This window comes from Vanessa atalanta, chromosome 4 (genome assembly GCF_905147765.1).
Source record: "Vanessa atalanta chromosome 4, ilVanAtal1.2, whole genome shotgun sequence".
In the NCBI taxonomy this organism is placed as follows: domain Eukaryota; kingdom Metazoa; phylum Arthropoda; class Insecta; order Lepidoptera; family Nymphalidae; genus Vanessa; species Vanessa atalanta.
In genome coordinates this window covers 6979257-7002488 of record NC_061874.1, presented here as the reverse complement: position 1 = coordinate 7002488, position 23232 = coordinate 6979257, and the positions used below count along the sequence as shown (strand labels likewise).

The following is a 23232-nucleotide window of genomic DNA, read 5'->3' as shown; positions in this document are numbered from 1 at the left end:
TTTATTCTTTGAACGGAAGCTTTATTAGCTGAATGTTATTCAGGCCGCTGGTTGAACTGATTGAAGACTAATTTAACTTATTAGCTGCGACGAATATATTCATATATTTATGATATTTTATCGTTATACAATATTGCAAATCAATTACTAACAGTTTTATGACTTATTTGTTTATTTGTTAGAAGGGTAAATTAAGTAGGTCGGCGGCTTTGTGGCGACGTACTATTCGCGCGAGTCTCTTATCTTTAGATATTTAAATTCCAGCGTGAGCCTCAAAATAGTTGAAATTAAATGGAGCTTGTAAATTAAGTGTTGCTATCACGCAATTCTAGAGATATAATTCGAAGTGGTTTTGTTGCGCGTTTCAATGTTTTATATGACTGGGTTTAATGCTGGTAATATAAAAAGTCATTAATTTGGGTATAAATTTATATCACTCATTTGTTATTATAGTGTAGGGCTACTAGTACCTAGCTTACTTGTAGTTCTTTTTGATAATAAATATCACCTGCTTGCTTGACGGATCGGAATGAATTTATTTAAAAATGTTTCTGAATATATACAGAAACTTATATACGCTTATATTTCTACTAATACAAACTAATACAATTTGAAAATAATAATAATTAACATTCAGCCAATTAAAAGTTTTACATTAAAGTTAAACATATTTTAGAAATTAAATTGCATCGTATCGTAATTTCGTATGGTTTGTAAGAGTACGTGCGACGGGTGAGCGCCACACGTTTGCCCGTTCTCGCGTGATATACATAAAATGCAGTTTTAGTTAATGTTTAGTTTATCTTAATGAACGGAAGACCAAGAGATACCTGCTGCATGTTACTAGGGTACTTCATCGGATTTACCCGACCCTAACAACCCGTCCTTAGTAACGGACGACGAACAAAACACCACAATAAGTAAGGCATGGCCCTAGGAACTGCCATCAACATACCCCAACAGGGTTATGAGTGAAAACTGGAGTAGTAGTTTAAATTATTCGGAGCGTCGATGTTCGTATATAATTATAATGTAAATTCTACAATAGTCATTAACTAACTGTTAAAGAATTTAAAAAAAAACTATACACTCCAAATTGACAATATTATATATTCTCTATTTAATTCAACATCACGTTAAATCCTGTATTTTGACATGATCACAAGTATTTTCAATCCGTCGGTATAGACTTCGGCGGCGGTCGTTCTCGGGGGTAAACAGCCAAGACGAGACGATTGAATGTGAAAATTTAATTTGAGTCTATTTCGTTGTAAGTCTCAAAGAATCTGTTATTATTTTCCCTAAGCAACCAATTATTTAATAAATATTCTGAAATGTTATACCAAGGACGATGTCTAACTTTGAAAAGCTATTTTCAAAGACTACTTACGTATTCTAGATCAGATTTACTTCCCTTTCTTGTTGTTATGGTAACTTAATTATTTGGAATAAATATCTTATTCTGCTTGATAATTTTCGTGATTTTTTAAGCATTATGTTATAAAAGAAGTATAGCTACATAAGATGAGAAAATGAGAAAATCCAAGGTTTAAGTCTGAATACAAAAGAGTGAAAAATGTAAATTTAGTCTCAGACGGCGCCACCGGTGCGCCTCCTGGCTACGCCTGGCATTTAAATGCAACCGCACTTGTCAAAGTTTGGCGCTTTGCAAATGAATGCCAGCTCTCGCTTTGAATTACAGGCGAAATGTAAGTACTTATTCTCACGATTGACTAAAAATAGTAGAATTACCTGTTTGTATTCAGATTAGTTCCAATTTTATAAAACCATTCTATTTAAAAAAACTTTATTTATTTTATGATACCAAACTAATAAATAGAACTCATTTTATTCGCTTGGAAGGAAGGAAGGTATAATGTTTTCAAGTCGGTGGAAAGAATCTCAGTTTATTAGTAAAAAGAAGGGAAGATCCAGACTCATTAAAGCTGCCACAGAAAGGCGCTTATGAGATTTTTTCGACAGACATTCTAAACATTAAATAACACTCGTTACTTCTTTTTTAATTGTAATAAGTGGACGGACCTGATGGTAAGTTGTCATTACTGTTTATAGATATTGGTAGCATAACAAATACTAACTACATTTCATCGCCTATACAATTAACATCGTCAATGCGCCACTAACTTCGGGAACTAAGATGTTATGTCCTTTGCGATTGTGATTACACTGGCTCACTTAATTTTTAAACCCGAACCCAACAGTACTAAATATTGCTGTTTGGAGTATGGAGTTGGTAATCATGGTTGAAATCTATATTTTGATCGTGTACTAATACATTCATGAAGATGTGTGCGTGAGTGTGATGTCTGTGTGAGGAAATATAAATATTATTACGTTTAAAAACTTGCATATGATAAAATACGAAAAAAACTATCATCATAGTATTTAATCATAGTTACATAGTACATGAAATATCTATGTAACCGGACAACAGTTTGTTGTTAATATTAAAACAGCAGCATACAATGAAACAGAATACTGGTTCTTAATTAACCGATATTTATTATACTTTAGGGCATCGCATCTGAATAATGAAGATAATTAATATTAAGCTATTTTGCTTGGAATATTTTATAATATTATTTAGTATTCGATAAAGTTAAACACGCACTTCGACTTATTCAAAGTATATTAAACCCAGCAGAAAATACTATGATAGACAATACACGATAACGAAAAATATATACATTAGAGAGTAAAACGAATACAAATAAACTTAACTTCTGTATTTATATATAAAAAAAATACAAAACAAAATTTAACAATTAACGAGGTATTTCATTTATTTAGACATTGAATTGTATATATAGATAGATATCTCAAATGTTACGTTAAATAAATGCTTCCGCGTGAGTCTAATACGACCAAAAACTATAGCCTAATGTGCGGTAATGGGTAGTTACTGCGTTTTTGATGTTATTCTAGTTGCTAATTGAGTTTGCAGATTCGTTGAGCAAGGTGCTTACTTTCATATTACGCCTTTGGCAACCCACCAACTGTAACTTTCATTAATGTTACATTAAAATCCTATAATAACAGTAATTTTATACCAAGTTTCAAGTTTATAAGCTGTTTGCTTAATATTTTGATCTTATGTTTTAACGAGAAAACATCAAAACTCGACTACACATTACGGTAAAAAGATGTTAATTAAATGTTGACTTCTAGGCAGCATTTTTAATAAGCTTCCTGTCATGATTTCGGACGAGTAAGATTTTCTTCCATGATATTCTTTATTATAATGGTATTAAAACAAATATTAGCCGTAGTATAGGTTCCGTACAAGCGGATATATATTGGCCTATCCTGTATTAATGTACAATCCTGTACAAGTATATAATACTATTGGTCTAGGCTGCAAATTGTAAGCAAAAATTTTGATGGTTGGGGTAACCCAAGTATTTTAAATGTACATTTAAAATACTTATTTGACTATTATAAAATAGTATAATATTATTATATTATATAGTAGTCAAACAACACAAAAACTAGGTATATAATATAGATTTACGCTGTTGTATAGTTTTTTTAGGTTCGCCAGACTGAAATGAGATTTATTAAGTGGTGTTAGCGAGTAACCCTAGCCTACACGTATCACCGTGTCAAATGATGTCATCATTAGTTATATCACATTATTATTATAACCGAAATTATTTATTTTACATTACTATATATAAAATTATTATTGTTATTATTATGTGGCATAATATTTGAGACTGGCACAAATACGTATCTTTTTTTTTTTTTAAAGATTGACATATCACAAGAAATAATAAAATTATTTGGGAGGGGATTGTGAAATACATTTGTTAGAGAATTATTATCAAGCTTGAATTTATTTTGTCATACTGATATTATACTGCTGAAATTACACTTATTTTAAATTTGACGTTTTGTTTTGTTTATATATTATAAGAGCAGAGTAAAATATCAATTAAAAAATAATTCTTAATCACAATATTACAAATTTAACAACATTTTATCAACTCAACCAATGGAACAATTAAAGTTAGCAATTAATTACAGATCACCCAAAAATAATATAATACCCAAAAATAACAACTATCTTAGTAACCATAGTAACGAAAAGAGTAAGAAAAACCAAAGAGGTCTGTGGTCGTTGACAGAACTCCTTTGACATCCTACAATATGATATGAAATATTATAAATTTACATTTATTATAATGTGTATAATATGTATTTTGTTAATTATAAAATTAGTGTAATTTTGAGGTTCAAAAGTTATTTTTAGCGAAAAAGAAAAAGGAGAGATTAAAGGTCACAGATGCAAATTAAATTGCATGTCATAGATGAAATGACTGAATTCGCGATATTTGCACAGAAACAGGTGAGTTCGGAATCATAGTTTGACTCGAACGTGACTTGAGTGTTTCGTGTAATGAAAAGCAAAGCAAAGAGCAAAGTAAATCATTTTTCATAATATTTTAAACTGTTATTGAAAAGTGCTTAGTAATAAAATATTATATTTTTTTTTAAAAAAATATTGTAAATTAGTGGCTTGAAAGGTATTAAAAGTATTATATTTTTTGATGAAAAAACCGCTGTGTTTCTTTTATAGGTTCTGTTGTGTTTGTTTATGAAAACTGGTAGATTTCTGACAATCAATAAGAAAATATTGCTTCTATGTTGAACAAAATTTTTTAATTTCATTTCTTTCATTAATTTTCGATGCTATGTATGAGTATGGTACCATGACATACGCTTGATCTTAGCAACCTTAGCTGGCCAACATAGTTGGCGCTAATTATATCTGTTATGGTTTTGGCAGCGTTCGCTTCGAAATCGTCTGGACTGAAAGATTCCTTTCCGACCCAAACACCCAAAAATAGTGCAATATATAAAAATAAAATTCTAAAACCTACAATAATATCAGGAAGCGAAACTACTACCTTAATTATAAGAAAACATTTTTTTCTTTCAAATTTTTTGGAAACAAAGGTAATGGAATAAAATTTTATTTTATTTTCAAAAGTGAAATGGATTCTTTTAAATAACGCTGTAACTTTGTCATCGTTAATGGATATTTTTTTGAGAAAAATGGTAGATTATATATAAAAGGAGAGTTTTGTTTATGCAGGTGATGCCGCGGACAGTGTATAGTTGTTTTATATTTGCAATTTAAAATCTTTGACATTTTATAAAGAAAGTTGCTTAAAACTTTTGCTGCAGTTCATCATCCGTGGGTTTGTTCCCCCGACGCGACGTACAAATTTATTCACATTTCACGTTTCCCAACTGTAACGTTTTCAAAGTATATTTTTATCTCCAAGAACTTTCTTATCAGATGTAAGAATTTGTTAATTCAAATTCACGGTCTTGTAAACTTTTGTAAACTTACTTCAACATTTAGAAAACGATTTCAATAAAAAATAATATTATGTTCTGCTAGCATTTCCGTGGGAAATTTTTCAGTATTTTTAATTTAAACACCCAATAGAATATTTGAATGTTAATCGAATCTTTCAGTTTGAAGTCTAGGTTTTTTAATAAATAAATTGCAGTTATCTAGAATTCTATCTAATCTAAGTAGTGAGGGTAAGCACATCGAGTAAACGTGAGTAAAGGTGTAAATGTTGAAGCAAAAATCGCAGCTGAGTCAAAATATCTTAAAATCATGATTTTATTTGATTAACATTAAGAAGCTAGCGCAAGATCCATAAAAGAATATAATGTTACGTTATGAGGAATACATGAATTATTCTTAAGTTGTGATAAATTAAGAACATGGCCGAGAAATACTAATACTTTTTTTGGTTGTGTTCGAAAATTAGCATTACGAATTAAGTATAAAACAAAGGGGTTTTTGTTAGGAGTTTTGTTTGTATATTTTGTTTGGTTCAGTGTAGTGTAGTCCGTCGCTTGCGGCCTCGCTACTTGACTTACACTCGATTCATTGACATTTGCTTAGTTGTTTTCAATTCTTTAAACAAATACACGGTCTCATGAATTTGTTTCTAAATAATATAAGTTACTTGAAAAGTATATCTAGAGAAACAATTATAACATAATTTTCTTTAAGAAATCAGTCCGAATAATAATTGTGTAAATAATCACAAACATATCGATTATTACTACCCATACTGCAGTTCGCTCGATTTTGTGTTTATTATAGGATATATCTTTGTCTTTGCGTGTGTGCGGTTATATATGTTTAAAACGTATATTCTTAAAGGTTTCTTTCTTCTCGTATAAAAATAAGATATCGACTAAAACAACACTCAATAAAATTAGATTTACTACAAAAGAACGTAATAAAGAAAATATCTAGTTTCTAATTGCGCTAATTACAAGTTAATGGTTGGCAGTTAAAATCGCACAAAGACATTTTTTTTTTGTTTTTGTTTTAGGTGAGCAGCGTCGTATATATGGATCTGAAAATGGAGAAAACCCACCGCGCTATATCAGTAGTCCTCAACGACAAGCTTCGCCATTTCCTTTAGAAAGTACGAATCGGCGATTTTACAGAAGAAACAGAAATTCCAAAGGTACACACTTTACATGATTTCTCGTCGTTTACATGAACATGTTGTTTTGAACATGCATATAATAATAATGTATCTATTCCGTGAGAGAATTATTGTACTGAACATTTTTATTTAGATAAAGACCAAACCAAATATAAAAATAAAAATCGTCTATTTTTCTGACCGACGTATTTGTAAAAATCGGTATAAATACATAAATCAAAATAGAAAAAAATATAGGTTAATACAATCCAGACCTACGCAACATAAAACGTCTTCGTCAGAAGAAATTAGAAGTTTAGGATGAAGTCAATATTAATATTTTAAAGTATTTTGATGTGATGTTTAAACACTTTATATTGTATTGATTTTAATACTTTATTAAACCCGAGTTTTTAAAGTAGTACACTTTAAATGGCATTAAGGGTTTAAGTAAGTTTACCAGATGACCTTAATTGAAAGATTCTACACTTAAACAAAATACTGATTATGAACAGGCAAATTATTTACCTAAAAAGGCTAAATATATCAACTTAGGAAAACAAGATACTATATTTAATTATTTTGTCAATTCTAAAATTTCATCTGAAAAAATGTATCTTCTGTTTTTGTACGTAAGATTCAGTAAACGTTGTTCGCACAAAATCCAATATTTTATACTAACTGTTTCATAAATATCAAAATAAATAGCAATATTTTAAAGTGAAACTAAGTCTTATCGTGTACTCCTTAAACTTTTGCAATTTCGTTGAAGGATCATATCGCCATCATATATTTTCTTCGCTTGACGTTCCATAAAGGTTACACTTTAAATGGACAAGAGCCTCTTTCACTTGTATGTAAATTGAATCAGGTAGAAAAAATCCTCATAGATAGTTCAATTATTTTTTTATTTCAATTTCTAAATTACGAGTATTATTTAGAATATAATCTTATAAATATAGTTATTTATTGTTTGAAATTATGCTTAATGGTGACGGATATTATGCGTTATTTGAATTTACAACGGAAGTATTATGAAAAGGTATAAATGCGTTTCTCACACTATTTTTACCTAATCAATAATGATAATAGCGCAGAAAATAATAAAATAAATACAGAGAGCTTAAGAGTAACAAAAATAAAAATAAATGCAGGTAAGGTCCTTAACACTGGAGTAGGCCTTTCTTTCGGACTACCCCCTTTTATTAATTTAACATCTTTATAGATTTTTAAATGCTTTTGATTGTTAATATTTTGTTCTTAGGCGAAGAAATATTTAATGGCGAAGCGGGGGGCGGCACTCTTTCTCGTCGGAATCGACGCACTGATGATTTTCCCCATGAAACTAATGGGCGTGGCAATCGAATAAATCACATAAATGGTATATTCAAATAATTCTCAATATTTTTATAAGATACTGCAAAATTGGCGTTATAAAAGTAAAATTAAAATTATTTCAGTATAAGAGTATTAACGTACGAGTAGAAAATCAATTTTTGAAGCAGAAACGTTCATGAATAAATAAACATACTATTCCTTAGTATGAATTATAGCGTATTCAGAAATGTGAGGAATGAAAGCATCACGTGTATTCAGTAGCGCAAGATTCCAGTATAGTTATTGTAGTTAGGCATTCTGAAGCATGCCTATTATAAGCGTAATGTGGAGGTGGGTGCATGCCTCTGATAAGGATGCTCTGAATAGTTTCGCTGACGTACGTGACTCGTCGACTATAATATTATAACGTCAATTTTGCTTTATATGATTATTTTCATTGTCTGTGTGTACATATGTGTAAAAGATATATATTTTAATAAATCTTCATTGTGATTTTTAAGTCGTTAAATACTTGAGACTTGAGACGGATTATGGATCGCAAGATGTATTTTAAGTTTTTATTTTTATTTTTAGTCAAAGTAATGAATATTTTCATGAAATTCGAATTCCAGTTAATATTTTTTTGTCAATAGTCTAGAAATATAATAAAAAGTCTAAATATAATAAATATAACACACATCTAATTTATAACAGTACCTTTAGGGTTAGGTGAATTACGATACAACTATATAAATCAATCATGAAACCAACGAGGTCTTATTTATTTACAATAACGAGTTTAAAATTTTATAAAAGGACCATCAAGTGGAGGTCAAAGTGAACGTGAGTGCGAGTCACCTCCAGAGCCCGCTCCACCAGAGGTGCCACCTCGAGGGCCGTCTCTTCATGTTACACTGCGGCATCGCCCAGCGCCCGATCAGTCTGCTGACTCGGAACGTCTATTCCTCTCAGAAGGTAGGTCGATTTAAAAAATATATATTATATACGCGTATCATTTAAATTATCTATCACAAAGTCCAATCCAATTGATACATTTGGTACGTACTTTGGATACAAGGCAGATCAAATGAAGGTCATATTTTTAACAACCTTTATAAATTGAGAATTTTAATTATTCCTTATTTATCCAAATAAAGGAAACACCCTATATAACCACCGTATATAACACCCTATATTGAAGGATGTCTGATCTTAATTTGAAATGAACATTCCTAAGGGTCACACAAGAGCGAAAACCCAAGAGAATAATCATGTGCTTACTTTAAGCGTTGATTTGTCTTATTAGCGCATTGTAATGGCCTAGTCGTATTTATTATACAAACTAATCTAAGTATTTATAACAAAGACTTCAAACAATAAAGGACTTTTTTCAATTACAACAGACAAAAAAAACTCAACGTGCATTTTTCCTTACGATGTTTTTCATATCCGTTCCATAAACACATATTACTATAAAAAACTCAACGAAGATTGCCCAAATTTAAAACCCTCAATCTCCATTTAAAAATCCAAGAAATGAATAGTGATTAAAACTTTTACTAATAATTGTAAGGGATACTTAAATTACTTTATCTAACACTATTATGTAATTATTATTACTGAGCTACGCAAAACTGCTATTTATTACGATGATAGGATATTTTCATTGGTTTGTCGAAGCGCGTTCATAAGTTTTTGCTGAATGGACTTGGGAAATACCTGTCATTCCTTTTTTTCACCTGCACGCATTCTTGGGACATACCTATTAATTCATTTGATGTATTAAATAACCGCATTTTTCATCGTTTATATGATTAAACAACGATTATAACTTCGTAGCCTTTGAATTTGTAGGTGTTTGATTCTTGCTACTACAATTAATATTGATTTTATGCAAACCAATAATAATCTGCAAACAATAAGCGTACCTAACTAGATATAAGGTAATCTATGAATTATTAAAGTTATTTATTAATTATAAACGATATAGCACATGGAACAACAAATAATAATATGAAGTATGTGTTTTCTTTGTGAAGTTTGTGGTTTAATATTGTTTCTCTTCGATAAACAGATTATAAACACATGTTTTATCAAATTTTACAAAAAGTTTTAGTAAGACATAAAAAGCAAAGTATACATTAAAATTCATATACTTTACTAGTTCTGATATTATTTATTGATCAGAAATACAAATATTCGATTGTATTTTACTCAGTATTAAAAAGTTACGCTTTCACGCTTTTTTTGCGGATGTGGATAAGTCGTAAAAAATAACGGCGTAATAAGAAGGGTCTTACGGCGTTATCTTTTACCGCATATGCTTATTAAACGTAATACGAATGGAAGTTTCTGTTCAATCTAAGTCAGAAGAAACCAGACGATATATAATAGGCTTTGCTTAGTAAATTTTACCAAGTCATAAGAACTTTTGTTCAAAAATGTATTCGTTCGTATGTTCTCGAGGGCATTGTGATATATGTACTTATATATATATATATAGTTGTTTAGCTTGTAAGGTACACCGCTAGGCATTTCACTCCCTTGATGAGTAAGCTAATTAAATTCCCGCCGTAAATGTACAACCAAGTTTCGTTAAGTAGGCCCTTCTCTTGTTGGTACTTCGGTAGAAGTTTAATCGAATTGCACCGTCCGAACAAGTTCGCGGGTGCAAGTTACGCTCGCTGACAAATTAGCCACTTAATCCAGCTATACCTCAGTAATACCCTAAGGCTTTCTATACCAATTAAACGAAAAAATAGTTTCACCGACCATGTTATTTAAGTGTATTCCTTTCAACATACGTTACAGTGATAATTGAGGTATTTTTTTTAGTACAAATATATCAGAGAGTGTAAAATGTAAGTGTGTGTAGGGTACAAGTAAGAATTTGATATTTCTGACAGTATTAGTAATATTATGGCATTAAACATTTCTCGTATTGCCAATATACTGCCAATCTCGGGATCTCAGTTATGTTCCTTGTATTTGTAATAACACTGCCTGAGTCATACCTCGTATCTATACAAATCGATTTGCATTTAGTCCAAATGTCGGTACTGATTCTTTTTCAATGAAGACAATTTAAACGAAATTCTTTAAAGTCTTAAAAATATCTTCCTCTTATTTTGTTTAAGTAATAATTTGTTATCAATATTGATGATGATATTTTCGTTTTTGCGATACATAGAAATATTTACAATAAACTATCAAATTTCTGCAAACGTGAAAAGGTATATTTGACTGCACAGGTTAGAAATAAAGTTGGGTTTCGCATCCGTAACGAAAGAAGAGAGCTGCTAAATTTGATTTGTGCGAGAGCTCGACGCAGAATGAGGTGCTTTGATGTGGCGTGGCCCTTGCCCCCTGCGGGGTCCTACTGAAATGGCGCGCACTTACAGAGAAACTCTTACCGTAATTTAATTTTTATGATAGCGCATTGTAAGTGTCCCAGTGAGAGTTTTATTTAGGATTGCACCCTCTTCAGTAGCAGTCGACTAAAAACTCGCGTAAGCAATTCCTAAATAGTAAAATATATTATAAACAAATAATAAGTAAATTTTTAAAATTTAAATATATTTTCCCCTTGTGTTATTGAAAAATAAGTAGGTAGGGAATGAATTAGGCAAATCTTGATTCAAACAAGAAAATAGCTTCAAAAGGTCTTGAAAGTTTAATGGAATCGAACAGGGACCGGTCGAAGTAGTCGGAAGTTTGCACGGGTGACAAATTGGGCACTTGACCCGCGCGCCGGGCGAGCCTCCGAGTGCTTGTTTCTCGAGGACCGTAATAAGTTTAACTTTAAGTAAACTATATTCCATTCCCTCTAATTTGTCCTCTCGCTACGCGCCCGCGACACTTTTTGCAGTTTCAAATTAACAGTTTCTATTTACATAACTTAGTATCAACAGTAATGTTTCTTGTTTAGTTAATTTACAAAGACTCCGGGAATTTCTAATTAAAACTCCTTATTTATTTATTTACGAATATTGCTCATTAAATTAAGTTCAGATATATACCTAGTAAAAGTTATTAAGTTAGTAAAGTATTTACTAGAAAGATTCACTATCGTAAATGCAATAATGTTTTATAAAAAGCAATAAGATTCGTCCGTCTCAAGTTTACAGAGCTTTTTGAAAATTGAAACCTGCTGGGATTCGTCGTAATTTAATTTTTGCGATGCTGTATTGTTAGAGCTTTCAGAAGGGCTCTTTGCAGTTGAAATTCAAAATATTGTCGCTTTTGCATAAGAAAATAAATTTCTTCTCCTCACTGCTTTTAAAATTGTTTCGTGTGGTCAGAGAAACCATAGATTTTAAAATATAGTAGACAATATACTTATTGGGGATCAAGGTCGCTTTAGTATCTATAGTAATATATTATTTAGCCACAAATTGGAATTGCTGAATGGTTAAATAATTTTACATGAATTTGTGCTATAACGTTTTAAAAGGGTTGTACGTTTACGTTAAAAACTACGAACATTGTTTTGATTTTAAAACAAGCTTACGCTTTTATAGCTTTAGGCTGACTGCATAGTTTTGACATTTTCCTTTTTTCATTTATCCGGTTAACATTTTCACGACATAGTATTATTTTACGAGCAAATCGCTGTATAAAACCTTAATTTTGAAAACATTGTAAGCGTATTCATAAACTTTTAACCGCCCATAAAAGTGTCCTCGGTCGCGATCAAATCTGACATTGTCATGTTTTGAGTGGAGCCTCCTCGATCCCGCTGCGATACTCGTGAGCCGGAGTTTTAAACATCCCTCGTCCGGAAGCCACTTAAGTGCTCATAAAACACTCATACGAGGAGCTATCTACATCGGTTCTTTGCTTCTTTTGTGTTATTTGCATTCCTGCGGTCGGCTCCTCCTATATGCACGCTCTGTTCGGATATCGATCCGATAGCTAAGAGCACGAAGTTTAACGCTGACGTAAAAAAAATGTTTTAAATTACTTATTGACATCATGTATATTTACAGAAGTTAGATTTACATTAGATTGCGATCTAATTATTATATGTGTAGATATGGTCCAGTAGTGCCGTGAGTTCTTTTAGCCTTATAGTTAGTATTTTTCCGAAAAAAATTTCTGTAAAAGATTACCGGCATTATGAGGGCCCAGTAACAAATCAAATTATAATATAAAAAATAAAAATAGCTCATATTATTCCTTGAACGGGTAATCAAAAATGCGAAAGGGTAAATACTTTTTTTGATAGAAAATTATAATAACATATTATGGTTTATACGCCGCCTTGTTAGTCGGTCGACGTAAATATTCATAAGAGATATGAAAAGCGACCGCTCTGGGTCTGACATATCCTGCGCCAACAAAAGAAAGTTGTAACACAGTGCATTAGACTCACAAGAAAAAAATATATAAAATAATATCGCTTCTATGAAAATAAAAATGAAAAATAAAACTTTGAAATTTTATCTGAACTAACATTGTTCGATTATATGAAATAATTAATAATATTATATACATATATTCTATTAAAGTATTATAGATATATATAGTTATTATATACATCCTGGCCTATTAATTATTTTATTCAATCCTCGTATATATTAAAAGTTATTGTGCTGCATTTGAGGTATTATGTTTGAATATAAGGTAATACATGACCAGCAATAATGTAGTTCATTTGAACTTACCTATATTTCTATAATAAGTAACAGCTTATAAACATCATACTGCTGGGCTAAGGCTTTGATTAAGGAGAAGATTAGGAACCAATGCTAAACTGCGGATTGTTGGATATACATGTAGTTCATTCATGAACCACGTCTAGGTTTCCCCAAGATATTTTCTTCCAACGCCAAGCTACTAAAATTATAAACACAAACTAAGGACATGAAAATTCAATGATGCGTGTATGGTAGATTTGAACCTACAAATCATTCGATTAACATTCAGGTCTCACTGGGCTCTTCGGTTAAATATATAAAAATGGATCTTTATATACACATATCATTTAAATATGTACATTGTTTTATTACGATTCAATCTCCATTGTAATTGGGTGCCTATATTTTATAATAAAAAATACCCTAATTTTGGATCCAGGTGGTCTACGAGATTGAAGGATCTAAGTCGAATATTAAGAGTTGAACTTCGAGCAACAGTAGAAGTTGTCGTCGTTTACACACCTGTGCCTCAGAAAGCACGGAAAACTGTTAGTGATATGCCTTCGATTGTATTAAATTGTCGTTCCACCGAATTATGAGAGTATACCTGTGTTTGCGTACACAAATGTATGTGAAATGTCAAATGTCATATCTCCTGACGTAACGATTCTTCTCCGCTTAGTTTATATTCCAAGTCCTCGGTACACATGCAAAACCCATAATGGAGAGATTTGCTATTAATCAAATTGTTACTGATTATAAAGCTTTGTTTTGTGCTTTCCCAAATCATCTTAAATCTATAATAATAATACGAATAACACGTGCACCACGAAAGTAATGATTGTTTATAACAATCAGTTACCGGGAAATCGTAATTATTAACCTTTATATAACAAGGACCCGCTTCATCCGATAAAGTTATCCAGGATATATTTAACATAAATTCCTTAATTTAAAAGCGTAGCATATAGATATTTATCTTTCTAATGTTACCAATAAGGCTCACTAGTTTAGCCGCCTTGAGCTTATAAAAAGAAAGACAGTGCTACTTTCGATTATAAATTCAAAGTGTAAAGTGGTATAAGCCACTAGTCTTATTGTATTCAACGAACAACTATTGTTATGTCAACAAATTGATATACAGTGCCTTCCGGATTTATAAGGATAAAATAAGTTAAGAAGTTTAACATGCTAAACTTATAATTCAAGTAGGTCGAGCAAATGATCAAGTGCGCGATACGTCACAGTAACAGGGAGCACTTTAAAGTTTTTCCGCGTAGCACGGTACAGATCCATCCGCGAGAGCGGGATAAATGATTGATGGCGGCCTTCCAAGTATAAACTCGATTATCCGCTGAGACGCGAACAACTTACAAGTTTTATGTAACGATGGATCAAGATTATTTGAAACTTTCCAAAAAAAAGCGAGTCATGACAAACATTATTGAGTCAAGTCAAGTAACGTCCAACTCCAATTCAATAAAATTTGGATTATATTTCTCATATTGTTCGCTATTACAACGGGTGACATACATAAACCAGTATTTAATAAATGCCGTTTGGAAAGAATGACATGACAATTTTTGAATTCACACATGTCTTGTGTGAGCTCATAATCATTCACTCATCATTTTGCAAATGATGAGTGGAATGAGTAATATACAAAAAACCGTTGTAATATTTCCATTGATCTGAGATTTATTTTTAATGCACTTATAATCTTTTCACTTTTGTTTTCAAATCGTAAATAAAAATATCCTTAAGAAGTAGAGTTTCAGATATTAAAAGTTTTATTATAAAGGACGGGATTAAAAAATCGAAGCGGCGTTTCATTAGCACGTTTCAATATTAGTTTGCTCTGAAGAGACCAGCGATGCGAGACGAGGGAAAATTGTTTCGTCGTTTATTATTCCAAGTTTTAATCAAGGAGCGTCCTGGAGCCGTCTGGAAAACGTCCGCAGTCGCCACCATGGACCGCCCCATTCACATTAATCGCGTGTAAAATATATTGTAAAAAGTTCATTACTTTCCCGCTCATTTCCCTTCTACTGCACTTTATATGACTTAATTGTTAAAGTAATCCGTCGTGAAAGATTTAGTATAAAAGTCTCCGGTATGCTAAAAAAGGTTTTAAAACAAATGGTGATATTATGTACACTTAATTTTCCCTCGATACAAACTTAAATACCCTTATATTAAATAGTGAGAGTAATATCTTCATGACAAATTGATTGAGGATTTAGAGTAAATGAAATTAAAATAGTAGGATTTACTGTATCAATTCTCTTCGATTTACGATTGTTTCGAATAATGGTCCCGTTACCTTTGTTAAACAACAAAACTGATTGCATAGACTGTCACAACGAATAGAACGTCGTTAATATAAAAATGTAGTGTTGATATAAGTTTATCGTGCAGTCAAACATAGACAGTGGAATAAGGATGTGTACAAATCGTTTTCTTTGATAGACCTTGCTGGGCCCACTCGCCTGGAATAACTCAAAACGTTTGCGCACTCAAGCCCCGCGCCTCGCGTCTTCCCTCAAATGGGATTTAGTCAGGCTAGTTCTCAGACTGTTTATTATGTAGTTTTGTTTTGTTTATGGATTTGCTTTTCAACACGTATTATCTGTGAAAGTTTTAAAAATAATATTCTAATTTTTTAATTTTTGTATATGTATATTTTGACTAGTTTTTATTATTTATGGATGCGAAATTGGTAGAAAAAGCTACAATTGTTTTAAATGTTTTATTTCCTTTTAAGTAACAGTTTTGCTGCTGGGCTAAACATGTGGTAGATTTTCATCCGACACATGCAGGTTTTACTACCGACAAGAGATGATTCGAGTGTTCCAACTATGGGGCCATCTGGGCTTTTTCTGTATAAATAGTGATAAGTATTTCCAGTTAGAACTATATTTTTCTAAGACCAGTTCTAAGACCACTAAAAATTTAAACTGTAATATATATCCCATATTGTTCTCATTATTACGACTTAGAGAGGGAGTTGAAAGGTTATTATTTTCCAGACACGGCAATAAAAAATAATTGGACATGCTTAAGTCGGCTCGGAGATATTTAAGGTTTATTTATTTTAAAGTGATAATAACAATTTCATTCTACCTATTCGAGTCATGTCGTACAACAAAGTATCAGCCGGCTGCTCTGCTCATTTATATTTTATCCCATTTGATATATTGGTCCATTAGGAACCCTGTCCCGGCTCCTTGCCGAGATTGTAAGAAAATACCAAGTAACGAAGGTAATACACCTTTATAGACAAGACACTTGGTCGCTTAGGTGCCATCGGTTTGTTAGCGACATGAGCGTCCTTTACGTGAACTCTGATATAAAATTGAAAATAATTAAACTAGCTTCCTGTGACTGCTATTTTTATTGATAAGTTATTCTATTAATCGGTTCTAGAAGCATTTGAAACTTAAAATATGATTTAACTATATATTTTTTTATTGAATGATTTCTAACTATAATCTAAAAAATATATATTAAAAAATGTATTAGTTATCAGTTTTATTAACAAAAGAAGAAACATACACGTGTAACTTTCCACCTGTATGATTTAAAAAAGAAAAGAAATAACGATTGATTGCCCAATTTACGTTGCTCTGAGAGTGGAAAGATCAGTCCTTGTAAAGGTATCGTGTTAAAATGATGGTTTATCACACGTCCTTCGGGGTGTCGTTTCACACAAGCTGCGCAAATTGGATCGCACTTACCGGAAAATAACACATCCGTTGAGTGCAAGACGATGTCCTTTAAAAATATTCGCTGTAGTTGTTAGAATGATAAAAGGTAATATTCATTTTATAATATCTATATTACCATACTTGAAAATTATTATCTATCTATTTTAACTTAATAGAACTTTTGTGTTATCGTTTTATTTAAGCTGTAGACAATTATTACACTTTTAAAATAACTTTTTTATTTTCTCATAAACATTGGTGTTAGCTACTTTTAACTTGGTTTATTAAATAATAATAATAAAAAAATTAAATCCTATGTCAATAAAATATTGATAAGTAATATGCCTTATAACACTCAAAACTATAATACTGTTACAAAAGCATGAACTTAATATTTGTTGATTTTCAAACAGGATATATAAAAATTTAATTATACTTTATTGACATAAATTCCGTAATTAAAATTATGGAAAGAAGTGACTACTAAGTTTCTCGCCGCTTCTTTTCGGTAGAATCTACTTTCGGGATCGGTGGTTCCTTTACACTTAACTTAATATTGTAATATGACGATTCAAATGTGATTTTATGAACTTTTTTATGAATAAAGAATATTTCATTCGATTTAACTAGCGACCCGCTTTTTATTAACAAAGAAAATGAGAAGTGCGTTTAATAATAACATTACTGAAAAAGTTTTCTCGTATTTTATTTAACATTTGAATATAATATATTTTAAGTGTCTCTTTGTTCGATAATATTTTTGCAGATTGTAACATAATACCAATAGTGTAGAAATTTTGGGTAGAAATTGCGACCAAAAAATTTTAGTTTTGACAGTCTGACCATTAATTAATCTTGATCTCGACAATAATCATATGATCATATTTGATTTTGATGTTGACCACTGCCTAAATAATTCTGAAATGACCGAGATGGTAAAAATCTGAGGGTACAAAGTCAGGGTTATACGGTGGATGCATTGACACTTCCTAACCAAGCTCGCTCAATATTCGCCGAGAGCTTTCTGTTGATCAATTTTATATTTCTTGCGTGAGTGTTATCAGCTGTTGGCAGTAGAGGTCCGAATCAATGGTTTTGCCTGGCGGTAAAAGCTTAAAATTAACGATGCCCTCCTGATTCTACCATACAAACAGCTTCAACATATTGCGAGTTAATCCGGGTTTTGCTGTGAAGTTTGACCGCCCTTTGGTCATGACCTCATTGTAACCACGTTCTTGTCGTAGGTATGAAAAGTGGATTTTTCATTATCAGTGTTCCATATTTACAAAAACGGTTCGGTTTCATTATGTTTTAGTAGATAATCACAAATGAGTACGTGATTTATTAGGTTTGTTTCAGTGAGCTCGTGTAGCACCAGTATTTTATATCCAGTCTTTTTCAAGGGAGTCACAACGGTTTAATGATCAATACCTAGCTTTTAGGCTATGTTGTAACTACGGATATGCCGATATTGCTCCACTTTTCAAAAATGGCATCGACTTTATCCGAAACAGGTCGACCAGAGCAAACTTCATCTTTGTCATCAAAATTCCCGGACTAAAAACGCTTAAACCAATTTTGTGTTACTCTTATTGATACAGCGTTAAGTCTATAAATGTCACAATTTTTTGCGGCTTGTTTGGCATTTTCCTGTTTCAAAACGTATCAATTTTCTTCATAGATTCATCATTTCATTTTGGCTAACAGTAAAACAATAGATAAAAGCAGGAAACCATTTTCACTTTTTATTTTTGCTTTAAAAATATCATCTATTATGGTATCATCAAACCAGCCAGGTACAAACAGTACAAACAAAGAGATTTTACTGCAATCTTACTTATAAAATATTATAAGGTATTATTAAATTATTAAATATTATTATTATTTTAGTAATTGCTTAGTATTTATGAGTTTATATTTAACCTGTACCCATATCTTAAATGAGAAAATATTTGAATAGTCATTTTGTTATCAATCATAGGACAGAATGTGTCCACGGCTTATAGATTCAATTTTAGGTAATTTTAAGCGCTATGGTCAAAATTTACTTTGTTATAGCTTAGGTATCCGACCGCCCGTTTCGCTGCGAACGATTTATTTCGTTGTATGTCATTTGGAAACGGTGATATCTTATAAAGTATTCATTACTTATACTTGGTTTTTCACAAGGCCGCTTGGGCACCAGCCACTCATCAGTTATTCTACCAAATAGCAATACTCAATATTTTTGTGTTCTAGTTTGAGAGGTTAGTGAGTCAGTGTAACTAGACACAAGGGCCATAACTTCTTAGTTGCCAAGGTCGGTGGCGCATTGGCAATGTAAGAAATTATCAATTGGCGTTGGTGATCACTTATCATCAGGTCGCAAATTTGCCTGTCCACTGACGTATATCTTAAAAAAATTGAAATGTTATGGTGCAATAGAAGATGAATAATGAAATAAATAATATGTTTGAAAAAAAAAAATAAAGTATTTCATAAACGAGTAAAAAGCTATAAGGTATATATACCAAAATGAAATATTATTATTGTAATTTATAGCGAATTAAAATCCGATGAATGGTCTAGGAGAAGTTAGAGGAGATTTATATTATTTTTAGATTTTAATTCTAGATATTTAGCTAATTAAACAAATCGCAATCAATTTTTAGAGCAACACAAGACTATTATTACAGTTGAAAATCTCACGATAAGCTTTTATTCCACATAAAATTGTACAATGTAATAGAATGATGGGTTTGATATACTTTTCTTACTATCGTATTTTTTCGTTTTTGTTGATCATGTTTATAAGTCTATTTATATAAATTAAAGCATCGGTCACTTGCTTTTAAATTTACAACAATTTAGTTCTTGAATAAAGAGCCCTTTAAGTGGGCTTACTCCACTATTAGCAACAAAGGCTTGGCCAGCACCGTAGCGATTTGAGCCTATATATGTAGGTCACGGTGTGGTCGTCAGGACTTAATATAATATGCAACATTTACACACACTAATACAAGTATCATTGCCGTGACTATATTTTGTCGATAATTGTAGAGATTTGGAGTTTATAACGTAAACACCATCTTAGTTATGGAAGTCTAGAACATTTTCTGCCTGTTCTTTTAATCGTTGAACAGTTCCCTACCCGGAGTGAAGAAGCTATATACCTAGAACGGGCTAACACAATTGAATTCACGTACGAAATTTCATGTTCGTGTTGTTAATAGTTAAGGCATTCGTTCGTCGACAGTCAACCCTAAACGCAGCAATCATGTCGTGGTGTAACTTATAACAGATTTTCATAGTTAAATATTTAAATAAAATTTCGTATCTATTACTGTTGACAGTTGAGGATTTCCTTTCGTCTGGAGTCTATCCTTCCATAGGAATAGGTCATGCTTACCTAAACCAGCACGAGAGTAACAGTATAAAATTTTTGTTGGGTCGTTATATTTTATAGTAAATACATTTTATTTGGGTACCTAATGAAGTACCACTCATTAGGTAAACAAATAAAGTTAACAATGACAAATCCATTAACTAAATATAAGCTAATCAAAATTTAGTTCGATTAACGTGAAACGAATAAATTAAATGTTCTTCAATCTGCTTTATTATATAAAGTCTATAGTTATTCAATTGAAAAATACCTCACCCTTAGGAAGAAGGTTTGGAACTTAGGCCGCCATGCTACTCAAACTCAAACTCCTTTATTCAATATAGAAGTATTACACTTTCTTATTGATGGTCAAATTAAACACTACCACCGGTTCGGAAAGGAAACACCCTGACCTGAGAAGAACCGGCGAAAGAAACTCAGCGGGTCTTTTTTTTACGTCAAATTAATTATATACATATTTTTTTTATTATTTATTTTACTCTTTATTGCACACCAAATATACATAAAGATAAAAAAATATATATTCTTTAAAACAAAGTTGGCCAAGCAAAAGGCGGTCTTATGGCTTATAAGCCATTTCTTCCAGACAACCTTTGGGTTAGAGGAATAATGTGTATGGAAGACGGCAATATGGTGGTGCAGTAAAAACTTACTTTATAGAATAATAACAAATACAACTCAATAAATATAGCAGATACATAAATACAAAAAATACTAATAAATAAAATATAAAACAGATTATAGATATTTATAAATAAATATATATATATATATATATATAATATTATTAATAAATATAATAGAAAGTATAATAGGATATTAAATAACTGTATCTCAAATGTCATCATTATTCGTGTCCAAATAGAATTTTTTCAGAGAATTTTTAAATAAATGTAGCGATTTAGATTGTCTTATGCTTAGCGGTAAGTTGTTCCAAAGTGTTATTGCCTGCACAGTGAATGACTGCTTATAATATTTACTGCTATAGGTGTATATGAGTAGAAACAGCCAGGAGGCGATCGTTTCATTCCCAAGGTGTGCTATCAAACATAAACTCACTAATTGTACATTTACCTTTCGCACACAAGCGTTCCTTAACAATTTTTTTAAATTTCGCAACAGAAGCATTATGAACGCTTTCTGGGATCCTGTTGTAGAAGCGTATACATTGCCCCACAAAAGAGTTACTGACTCTATGCAGTCGAGTAACAGGAGTAACAAGATTGTGTTTGTTCCTTGTGCTAATGTTATGAGAATCACATTTTCTCATAAAAACATTAATATTTTTCCGTACATACAAAACATTACAGAATATATATTGAGAAGCAACAGTCAATATCTTAATTTCTTTAAATTTATACCTCAATGATTCCTTGGCTCTTAGGTTATAGATTGCGCGAATAGCCCTCTTCTGCAGCACAAACATAGTATGGATACTCTGATGCGGGTTGTTGGTAGATATGAAAAGTTTATCCGATACTTTTTATGCAATCTTCCTCACGATGAATATTAAGAAAAATTTTGCACTTAAAAACTTAGGTCCGCTTGTCCGAATTTGAATCCACGACTTCAGCGAAGGTCCTATTTGTTCTATCCGCTATGCCGAGATAACTATTTTACATATTAGTATTTTAATGTTTAGTATACAGATAGATTACATTATAATAAAGATTACTTGGTTATAGGGCTTTGTGCAAGCCCGGCTATGTAGGTTCTCAGTCGTCAGATATTTTATCCCCAAACTGTAATACTGATTATTGTGTTCCGGTTTGAAGGGTGAGTAAGCCAGTGTAACTACAGGCACAAAAACATATCATCTTAGTACCAAAGTTCGATGGTGAATTGGAAATGTAAGGAATATTTAATATTTTTTACAGCGTCAATATCTATGTGTGGTGGTGACCACAAGATGACCAAAGTGCCCATCATGATAATAATAATAATATAGATTGAATAAAAGATTTATTCTTTTAGAATATTCTACTCATATGAATTTGAATAACTTCAAATTTTTTTAATTAGTTAAAAAATATATATAAAAGTCTTAATTTTTGTAATTTCATTTACGTACAATATATTTATATTGTACGTAATAAAATCATGGCATCAAGTATTTACTTGATGCCATGATTTTATTTAATAATAATTTAACCGTTATTTTTCTTAAATTATTTTTCTTTACAAAATTCCGATGAAAGGAAAGACTGTATAAATGATAAATTTGTGTAACGGATGGGAGCCCTGAAAAAGCGATAACGCGGTTTCGTTGATAGAATTTTGGGAAAATAAAACTCAATATGCGCTTATCTAGATCCGGTATCAATCTATTATGTTTGCTCGGTTCCTTTCGTTCCACAATGACGGCACCGAGAAGGCTTTTAAAGTAAGATTTAAACGTGATACATAATGAAAGTGGCGTTCCTTAGAGCATTTCGCGGTACCTTCGATTCGATAAATGATTGATAGTCTCGGCATCGCACGGTCTGTCACTCGTCACATGTGAGTTTTATTTCCAGAAAAGTATTTTATACATTTTACGGTGTCAAATGTATTCATTACAAATAAGAAACTAAATCAGCTTAGTCTAATTTACAGGAAGACTTACTATCAACGCGTTTCGTAACAATATTTAAAGAATATAAATATATATGTTACGTCACAAAAAGAAAACATTTTAGGCGGACGGGCTCTTGGGC

General features: G+C 31.5%; 1 protein-coding gene across 1 annotated transcript in view; it reads left to right on the top strand.

The window, feature by feature from the left end:
• LOC125077978 overlaps positions 1 to 23232 on the top strand; it is a 124216-nt gene that overhangs the window by 11412 nt on the left and 89572 nt on the right. The window contains exons 2-4 of the mRNA XM_047690113.1: positions 6390 to 6527; positions 7753 to 7869; positions 8622 to 8780. Of these exons, the coding sequence (XP_047546069.1) occupies positions 6390 to 6527; positions 7753 to 7869; positions 8622 to 8780 (414 nt within the window). The remainder of the gene's footprint in view (positions 1 to 6389; positions 6528 to 7752; positions 7870 to 8621; positions 8781 to 23232) is intronic.